Below are 10580 nucleotides of genomic sequence, written 5' to 3'. Positions count from 1 at the left end.
GGAAAATAATTGCAGACAGGGGCCCACAATTACTTTAATTGCAGAGGAACTCCCCACCTCCAAACATTGCAACCCGAACGTAAACCCTAAAATTTCTCCCCTGATTTCTGAAACAACCCTAAACTCGAATAGCCGGCGCCGCTTCTTAGTTTTCAGGGACGTCGCCGCCCTGAAGCCGGCGGCTTCCCGCAGCCATAGCAAAGCAGCGCCGCGCGCTTCTATGTTAGAGCCGGCCTGGCGCTGCTATGTTCGGCAGCAGCAACAGTCGACGCTGCTGCTGCCGTCCTCAGCCCGGATTTCAGATCCATTCACATTTTTTTTATTATTAATCCGAAAATCAAATTTTCAAATTGCTAGAAACAAGAAAAATATGTACAATCAACATTTGATTATTCAATCATGCAATCAATTCCTAACAAACACAAAGTAGGCTCTGATATCACTGTTGGGAATCTACTTATACATGCACAGCGAAAAATTAAAATTATTTCGATTCCCAAAGAGAATCCCTTTGTGTTTAGATAGAAATCGTGATAAAGATTGTACTTTTGACGAATTCTGCAAACATTTTGCTTTTTTTTCGTCCCAGCAATCTTGATTCGCCACCCACAGCTGTCCAATTGTCCAGCCTCCAACGATGATCCACACAGAGAACAAAATTGCAGCTATCAGGGTTTTCCTCTTGTGCCAGCAAGAATAATGAAAACTATATGGACCTCAAACCCTAATCATGTATTTATAAAAACTCAAACGTGCTCGGTCCGGTCCGATCCAATAGTTAATTAATCCATTTAATTAAACCCGGTCCGTGAATTAATTAACCCAATTAATTCAGTGGCTGAGTTTGGCATTTGTCACACCCCATGTCATCTTGAATTATGCATGTTGTTTGATCACTAATGTCATCAATCTCAAGGGATACTCCTGTGATGGTGATAAAATTATTCATTTGGCCTTTCTAGGCAGAAAGTATTCTAACTGCAGTGATGTATACTCCTGTGATTGTGATAAAATTATTCTTTTGGTACTTGTTCGTGCTTACAAAACATAGTATTATTTTTTGAATCAAATGTGGAATAGCATATGATAATAATCCCCAACTTTAAAGTTTTGTGTCCCAGTTAGGGTCTGCTACCTCAAGAAATACCAAGTAATGAACGGTTTTGGAAGTGTCTTCCAAGATTTACATTCACTGTGGGGGTTATACAACGCTGACTCCAGCAGCTTAAAATCTGTAGTATGCTACTAGAGTAAGGCTTGAACTTGAGAATTAAACGTGAGATCAAATTTTGTCTACAGTTTGGTTTGAAGTATAAACATGCGAAAGAACATCTGTGAAACTTATAACAAAGATAGTATACATAAGAGCCTCAGAATATCGATACTAAGCTGTTGGGAAATTTTCAACACCGGAAAAGAAGGAGAAGAACCAAGATAGATAATATCAAGAAGGTGAAGATGAATAAAAAAATATGATGAAAATGAAGGCTTAAACACAATATTATATCGTTGTCCTCAAACGATATTTGCCCCCTCTCAATAACAATTTCGGTGTTTAAAGGATTTCGTGGCAAACGGTTTGTAAGATTAATCAAGCCTTGATATAGAGAAATACAAAAGTATAAGCATTTCTCCGCCCGAACTTGAAGAACACAAAGGGAATTGAATATGGAAGAAAAAGAATTTATCCTTCTATTGTAGGATTAATGACATGATCATAATATAATCAAGTGTTTTTCCATCCTTTTCTTATGATTAAAAACCACCTATATATAGTCATGGAACGAGGCCATACGAAGTGGTGCCAAAATAAATGAAAAGCCGCCAAAAAACCAACCAAAAAATCGTCGAAAAAATGATCTAACGGTCGGATTTAACTACCATGTGGCCGCATGGTGTAATCCCATGCCGTCGCATGGTTCACATCGCAGCTGCCCAGATTTTTCTGCAATAGGTCATGTAATCGCATGGCCAAATGGCCCATGTGGTCGCATGGGCCTATTTGGCTGCCACCGGTCCACATTTTCGTTCCAATCTCGTCCATTCCATTCCACGCATGTTTATCGTTTTGAACAACAATTTCTTATCATAAGCTGCCAACAAATATTATGGCCGAGGATAGTGAACTTAAGTTAACATCATATATGCAAGGCTAAAAAATATGCAATGTACCCATTGACATTCGATTAGTTTACATACAGAGATCAAATAGATTCTATCATCATAATCCTACATAAAAAAAAGTTCATATCATAACTAATCAAGTGGAACCCTTCCTCTATGCATTCCACTTTCGGCTGCCTTCTGCCTTGCATATCGTCACATTCATTGAAATTCGAAGGTCTACTTCATCATTGAGGCCAACATCTAGGCAACATTGAACCATCGACTCACCAAAGTCGATGACCAGTAACTCCAAACCTGAAGAAGTAAAATGTATACTAGCAGGTTGAAAAGAAAAATGATAAACAAAACAAGAGGAACTACCAATTGCAGAAAATAAATCATTTTCTGTTCTCCTCAAAGGAAATTAACAAGGTAGTCTTCTTATGTTCTACTATTTAATGGCTCATGCTCAGTTTCTGTGGGCGATAGATAGCATTGAAACATCAAAAATAGCCAGAAAGCTGAAATTTTAGCTTTGGATTTGTCATATTCGTCAAGGCCAAATGGGGCTCCTCAACAAAAGAAGTAGATGTACCCCAACAAAATTCCATGAACTCAAGATATAAGAACGTACTATTTTTAAGAATCTGCAAGATAGTGCTGCTGTAAAGATAAGAATTATACAGGAATTAGCTGGTGGCCTTGTAACATCTAAGGCAGAAATTTCACCGACTTCCAGCATGAAAGTTAAATAGTTAAACTCTGGTGTGGAAGGGATCTTGATTCTTGGGGGAAAGTGCAGTCGAAAACTATTGCTGGAAGTGCAATCGAGTTCCTTGGGTGAAACCTACTATGTGGGCGGTGGGTGAATTGGGGGAAAATTGGATGACATGCGGTCAAATGCATCAATTAATTGGTCCTTTTTTGCGTCTTTTTTTTTTTTTTCGCCACGTCAGCCGGGATTTGCTTGGAATACTTCTGGCCGTGTAGCGGAACTGGGCGGAAAAAGGAAAAGGGATTCTGTTATACGATTATGGAAGGTTTAATTCATTTTAGTGCATTAATCCAATTTATTTCCTTTTTAAAATACTGACCCGAATTTCCCCAAATGTGAAAGGGACATACAAGAGAGGAAGTGGGCAAACGAGCCCAATAAAAGAATAGGCCCAAGGACTTTAGGGTCAATTGGGGTGGGCCTTGCTCAAATATTTGGCACAAAATTCAGTTGCTTTAGGGACCACAACGATTATGGTTTGTTATATATAATAATGAGATGATTATGATAATCTTGTCATCAAGTGGGAATTAGCAAAGGAATGTCCCATCATTCATATATATAAAAATTGCTATAAAAATTAATTTTAGTAAAATATACTACTTTCTAATCCACGATCATTGAACGTTCAACCAAACTTTAATTTGAGTCTCTAAACTTTAATTCTGGCATTCATATTTTACATTTCATCACCTATAATCCTCTAAACCCCTGTTTGATTTTCATTACATTACATTACATTCTATTTTTCTCTCTCCTATTTTCAACCACACAATCTTTCATAAAATAATATTACACGTAAATCAAAAAAATTTCTTTCTTTTTCAACCACTCATTTTTCAAAAAAAACTATTCTATACATTAAATTTTCCCCGTAATGGAGGCCAAACAGGGGCTAAATTGACAAGAGTTGCTTGATTGACAATAATATCTTTATGATGCAAAAAATCAATGCGGTATGACAAATAATTAAGAAATTTTTAAGGAGCAGATGATGGATTTAATAAAAGTTCGCCAACCCAAATATGATTTATTGAAAATTCAACAACTGCAAATTATACTATTTTCGTCTTTTACAATAAATAATTACGCCTCAAAAATATTTCGGTATAAATCTGAAAAAAAAAAAAAAAATATATATATATATATATATAGTTGGTGCCTCCATGCTTTAATATTTCAATATAAATCTAAAAAAAAAAAAAAAAATATATATATATATATATATATATATATATGAACTCGAAAAACATAAGGTATTGCACTGCATTAGGGACTGCCCCACCTTCTTAAATTTCCTTTTCCCTTTGCCTTTGGAGTTTGGACCACCTACACCTATCTTTCTTAATATCAAGCAGAATCTCCTCTCGTCTACTTCAATTTCTTATTTTTCATCTCTCTCTCTCTCTCTCTCTCTCTCTCTGCAATGTGCTGAATTTATTACCCGAAATATTTTTATGAAATTAAATTAAAATAACTTAACCTACAATTAAACCATGTATAGTTGACAACATGCTAGTGCAACGTTATCATTTGTATACTTGTTTATCATAGTGGAAAACATTATTTAAACTAATATAATGTTATTTATCAAGGAGTTGATTTTATCAATCCTGTATGACCATTAAACATTACGTTAAATTTCACTTTGTTCACCAAATTTTTTTTAAAAGAGTTTTGGATACGTCTTTCATTTTAGATAAATTTACCACACTAGGTGACCATTTTTATTATTTACGAAAGAAAAATAGTACTAAGAAGAAGGGTTAAGTCTAACTTAAAGAAAAATGGTAACAATAAAAAATTACCTTGTAAAGAAGTGGAGGATATCGTAATTGAAATTGATGTTTGAGGAGATCGTACATGGTTACTTTTTCTATTCATCTGATCCTTTGTATCGTCATGTTTAAATTTTGAGTATGAAGATGTCATTATTACCATAAACTCATGTTGTAGACGGAAGATAACATGCAATTACCACACAAGCTACTTCTATGCTTTCGGTTCAGCACATATAATTTGTTAAATACTGTATAATTTTAAAATTAAATAGTATAGTAACGAATACGGCTATAAATTAATTGGATCTGTCAATATTCAATTCGGTCCGATAAGAATGATTGTCAAACCAATAATCTAACAGATATTTAATTGTTAAATTCATATTCAATTTGCTATGATATTGAATATCCAATTTGAAATTGAAAAAATTAGGAAGATAAAAACTTTATATTTTATCAAATTCTAAATCCTAAAATTAAAATGCCAAGATACATTTTTACCTATTTATAGATTACAAATCCTATAATATTCTATTGAGTATTCAATGTGGGAAGTGGAAAGTTGGAAACAATAAAAGCAACTCCAACTGTTAGCCCTTTGATTGTTTAATTTATAAAATAAAATAATAATTTTTTATCTTACTTTAATTAATCAAAAATTAAAAAAATTTCAAATATTTCAATTAACAATATTATACGGTTATTTAATATTATTTATTATTTGAAAATTATGTATGAAGTATAATATCAGTTTCAAAACGAAAAAATTATGTGTAATAATTTATGTGATAATATATAAAATATATTATGTTATTACAAGAAATCGAATTGAGTTGTTATCGGATTGGAGTGACGTATATCCATATTTACTTTATTTAATTAACGGATTATTAGATTCGGATCTTAATCGAGTTATTAGATTAAGACCAAAAATTCATCTTCCATTAATTTTATTGAATTCGGATCAAAATTCAATTCATTGACAACCCTAGTAATGAACTTATGTAGACCTCGTTTGGTATCCCTTTTTTTTTCAAAATACATTTTTTTCTCTTCTTTTTAACCACACATTCTTTATTTAAATAATATTACACATAAATAAAAAAAATTCTTATTTTGTAACCAAACATTTCTCATCAACTTACTATTCTAAAATACATTTTTTCAAAAAAATGGGTATCAAACACTCTCGTAATATGTAGTTAGGCTCAATGTAAATAGTTAATAAATTTAACTTGTTTGGAGTGTTTAAATAATGATTCTTGCAAATTTTATGGATAATAGGTGGTGGCCTTAATGTATTTGATTCATTTAAATTATAACTTAAAGTTAATTAAACATATTCTTGAGGTTTTTTTTTCTACTATGTCAACGTCTGCAGCTGACGGCAACGGTGATGAAGGAGCAATTATCGACCCTTCCCAGAAGGCCGGAGTCGACGGGAACAATAACGGCGCGTTGGTGGTGAAGAAACCACCGGCAAAGGACCGCCATAGCAAGGTCGACGGTAGAGGCCGCCGCATCCGCATGCCTATAATCTGCGCCGCCAGAGTTTTCCAGCTGACTCGTGAGCTCGGACACAAGTCTGATGGACAGACGATTGAGTGGCTTCTACGCCAGGCGGAGCCGTCGATTATAGCCGCCACTGGTACAGGTACTACTCCAGCCAGTTTCTCCACCGTCTCTGCCTCCAACCGAAATTCTTCTTCTGTCTCTGCTGCCCTAGACCACAAACCTCATTCTCATTCTCAGTCTTTGCTCTCACCATCGCCTTTCATTCTCGGCAAGCGTCTCCGTCCTGACGATGAAGACCAGCACCAGCACCACATCGCTAAAGATGACGTTACAGCTTCCGTGGGACCCACGGTAGCTGCGGGAGGGTTTTGGGCTTTGCCTGCCAGGCCAGATTTTGGGCAAGTCTGGAGCTTTGCTGCACCTCCTGGTGAAATGGTGGTTGCAGCCGCTGCATCGAATAATCCCCAGCAGCAGCAGCAGCAACCTTCGGCTTCCTTGAGGTTTCTTCAGCAGCAACAGCCATTGGGAATGGGGGAAGCATCAGCTGCAAGGGTTGGTAATTACTTGCCCATAGCTCAAGTACAGGGACATCACCTCAATTTGCTGGCATCTCTATCCGGTCATCCACCTCAATCCTCCGAACAACGAAGGGAAGGTGATGCAAATTGATTGTTAGTCGGGATGAATGCCTATCAGAGTGCTGTAAGAGAATCCAATTCGTCGTTTGTTGTTGATCATGTTGTTGATCATGATGATGTTTGGTCTGCTGAATGAATGTCTTTGTTAATATTGCATATGAATTGTTTGTTAAGTCATCATTAGTCTTTTTCGTTGGTTAGTTGCTTGTTGTGTTTTTAGAAGATAAAAGATAGATAAGTCCAACCCCGTAATTATCTAGATCTAGCTTTGGTAGAACTAATGTGTTTGTTATTGTGAATTGCATTGTGGTTTCATGGTAAATGATGCTGGTATTGATAAAATCGATCTCCAGTATTTGTGTTCAGAATTCAGAGTGCCATTGTAGTTTTTGCTTGGTTGATTGAGTACCCCAATTCATGTAAGATTATTACAACAATAAATGGAAATTTCTTCAGGCTGTTTTTTCCTATTGCTATATGTTTCTCTTGTTTCATTCTCATTATGGTATGATTCGAGAAGCAAGTTCTCTTTCAAAGAAAGAGTTGAAACCATTCTCAGTACTTCAATGTGATTGAACTATGTAGAAATCCTTCTAATTATGAAATGTGCTTAAATGAAGGAAAACTTGGATATTAGTTTTATCAGATGCAGCACTTGGAATAACTTTTTCCCACAATATCTCAAGTTTCCAGGTATTTATCGGTATATTTTGAAGTGTTCTCTTTTCTGGCATGGGAAGCTGCTTTCTAATTGTTTCTCAGGTTTCCACTTTGCACTGTTCATTCTTTTTTCTTGCACAAGTAAAATAGATTGTTAATAATGGTTATATATTTATAATTTCTGCTCCATATTGAATTTACTTTTTACCTTTAGCTGGTTGAGGCTGTGACATGATGCATTGATCCAGTTGAAGGAATTGTCATTCAAGTGATGTTTTCATATGTCTGTTATGCCTTTTTATCATCATTTGACAATCTTAAGGCTCCATATGGATCTTATCTTTCATTCTAAGGAAAGAAAGGAAAACAATGAGGAAAGCCTTTTTCTCATGCTTGGATCCCAAGGGTAAGTTTAGGAAATGAGCATGTAGACATGATCGAGAGAGAAACTTTACAAAATGTAAAATATTTTATTATCCCATTTGAAAAATATCAAGAAAAGGTGAGGTTGAATCAGTTATCACCAGTTTTCCATCCTTTGAAAACTAAGGATCCAGATGAACGTTAAATATTGTAAGTTCAATCTTATTTTCTAACCCTTAATTCTCTATAATCTTCTGTGCAACCTTTGCATTGTTTTGTTGAAAATATCTGTTTTAGCCGACACCATCCAGAGCAACAAAAGAACTTCTCTGGCTGTCGAACCTCTATTGACAAAATAGCAATTTATTTGGAACTGAATGCTTGCAAATGTAAGCTCTAGTTGTTAAGTTGAGACACTTGATTTCGCATAAAAAGGTAGGAGTGACTTAATGCCCAACACTTATGCATAATTCCTCATAATCCGAGTCTAGTTATGATTTTTGTTTTGCAGGCAGATATCCACCATTAGGTTCAATGTGTTTAATAAATTATATGTAAGAACCATGATATTTTCACCTCATACAGTTCGTCGTTCAATTCTTTCGAATTCATTGGATCTCTATGGACTTAAAGGTGAACCACAGGTTCAAGTATTCATGTATCTTACAGGTAGATACACTGAAGAAAATTCCCAGTGCCATGTCATTTAATTCTTTTATGTGCATTTCTTGACTAGAATCTTGTTATAATTTGACATCATGTTTTGGGCGTGCACGCACTTGCTTGTTTGTACCATGAAACTAGGCTCTGGCCGTCTCTTCGAAATTGCCTTCTTTCAGAGCTTCTACTTCTCAGATTTTGTTCGAACATTGAATGTGTGTATATGAGAGTATCTTTTCCGAATATTAGTTTTTTCACTTTATTGCTGCAATGCCTTCTGTGTTGCGAAGTATATTTTTAGTACAACTTTAGTAGAATGGTAGAAATAATGGTATATATGCATGGCAGTTAATGCATTAATGTTGTTTCTGTTGGGAATCTACTTATACATACACAGCGAAAAATTAAAATTATTTCGATTCCCACCGAGGATCCCTTTGTGTTTAAATAAAAATCGTGATAAAAATTGTACTTTTGAAAAATTTTGCAAACCTTGTACTTTTCTTTTTCTTCCTGTAATATTGATTCGCCATCCACAGCTGTCCAATTGTCTAGCCTCCAACGGTGATCCACATAGAGAACAAGATTGCAGCTATCAGGATTTTCTCCTCTTATGCTAGCAAGAATGATTATGAGGAAAAATCATGTGGATTGAAAACCCTAACAATGTATTTATATAAGCCCAAACGGGCCTGGCCTGGCCCGGTCCGGTCCAATATTTAATTAATCCATTTAATTAAATCAGATCCGTGAATTAATTAATCCAATTAATTAATTCGGGCCTATAAATAACCAACCCAATTAATTAATTTATCCAATGATTGTTAAATTAATTAATTGACAAATTGCAATCTTTCAATTCTCTTTTATGTGTGATCCATCAGGTTTCTGATCACGATGTCGAACGACGTGAAATATTATTTTGATCTAATCAAAATTGATAAATTAAAACACCCTTTTAATTTATCGTCATTTCACACTCGTTATCCCAAAATGACATCTAGCAATGTGTCAAGGCAATACATGTGACGGGGAATGTCACGTGGTATGACAATACCAAACTCGTTCGTTTACCGTGAAAATATAATCTCTTCGTTAATACGATCCGATCAATTATGAGATATGAAATTGTGTCAATTTCGATTATCGATCATATCTTTCACTCCACTATTAAGTCAATATAAGTCGAAAACTTCTTTTCAACTTATGAGTACACCTTGGCCAAGGATTTCATCGACTTAATTGAATGAAATACAGATCATAATCTTCTATTATCTAAGAGTGACGAATCTTTTATTGATCAATCACAACCATCATACGATTCTTGACGTACCCGAACGATGTCGTATTAGCGGCTCTTTGCAGAGTAACATCCAACACCGTCAAAGTATGACTATCCTCATATAAGGTACCATGACGACCTCAAGTCAAAAAACTAATTCCACTATCGAACGTTAGATATTAACTACTAACACTCAAATAGTTATCCATATGGAATCTCTCGATGGGTCTCCAATGTTTTGTTCTATAACAAAATATCCACGTGTTCATTTAAGTGTCACCACACCTTAGCTTGTGAGATCACCTACTTCACAAGTAAGAAATGCCACAGGTGATGGTCTATCCGTAATAACGATATCCGTATTTTATTATTACTTACGACCACGGATGATTTAAGATTCAATTAGATATAATTTGTATCTCACAATCACAACTCATTGTGATTAACAAATTACGAAGATTTGAATCTACGGACTCTATTATCTATTTAATTGTCTATTAATTAAATAATAGATCTGCCATTAAATTGCATTAATTATATATCAAAAGTATTTATGTCCAAAGTTGATTGGATTTAGGGTATAATACTTACAAACTCGCACTTGCACTAAATCCAATCACTTATATATCCAATATCATAAGTCTACATGACGATCATGTTTATGCTACGACAACTCTTTGTCAGTGGATCTGCAATATTGTTAAATGTGGGAATTTGTTCTTTACTTTACTTCATTTCTATGTATTTTCTCTCTGATGAAATTATACCGCCTTAATACATGTTTGGATCATTGATGAGAC

At 34.9% G+C, this 10580-nt stretch overlaps 1 protein-coding gene and 1 long non-coding RNA gene across 2 annotated transcripts; one reads left to right on the top strand and one right to left on the bottom strand.

Annotated features, from left to right (window-relative positions):
• Positions 1-2145: 2145 nt before the first annotated feature.
• On the bottom strand, positions 2146-3142 carry LOC111388073. Its single transcript, XR_002701495.1, has 2 exons — positions 2741-3142; positions 2146-2421 (listed from the first exon to the last, which is right to left on the bottom strand). It is a non-coding gene; the product is annotated as an uncharacterized LOC111388073 (long non-coding RNA).
• A 2878-nt stretch (positions 3143-6020) lies between these two features.
• On the top strand, positions 6021-7285 carry LOC111388071 (transcription factor TCP7-like). The gene has a single exon (XM_023012735.1). It carries the CDS (start codon positions 6028-6030, stop codon positions 6844-6846), a length of 819 nt encoding a protein of 272 aa, XP_022868503.1. The 5' UTR covers positions 6021-6027; the 3' UTR covers positions 6847-7285.
• Positions 7286-10580: the final 3295 nt, after the last annotated feature.

Source organism: Olea europaea, unplaced genomic scaffold (assembly GCF_002742605.1).
Source record: "Olea europaea var. sylvestris unplaced genomic scaffold, O_europaea_v1 scaffold452, whole genome shotgun sequence".
NCBI lineage: Eukaryota > Viridiplantae > Streptophyta > Magnoliopsida > Lamiales > Oleaceae > Olea > Olea europaea.
The sequence above is the reverse complement of the archived record's forward strand: the minus strand, read 5'-3'. Positions and strand labels throughout refer to the sequence as shown.

Excerpts from the sequence above, each read along its gene's own strand:
- LOC111388071 (XM_023012735.1), top strand. The coding sequence starts at position 6,028 with ATGTCAACGTCTGCAGCTGACGGCAACGGTGATGAAGGAGCAATTATC.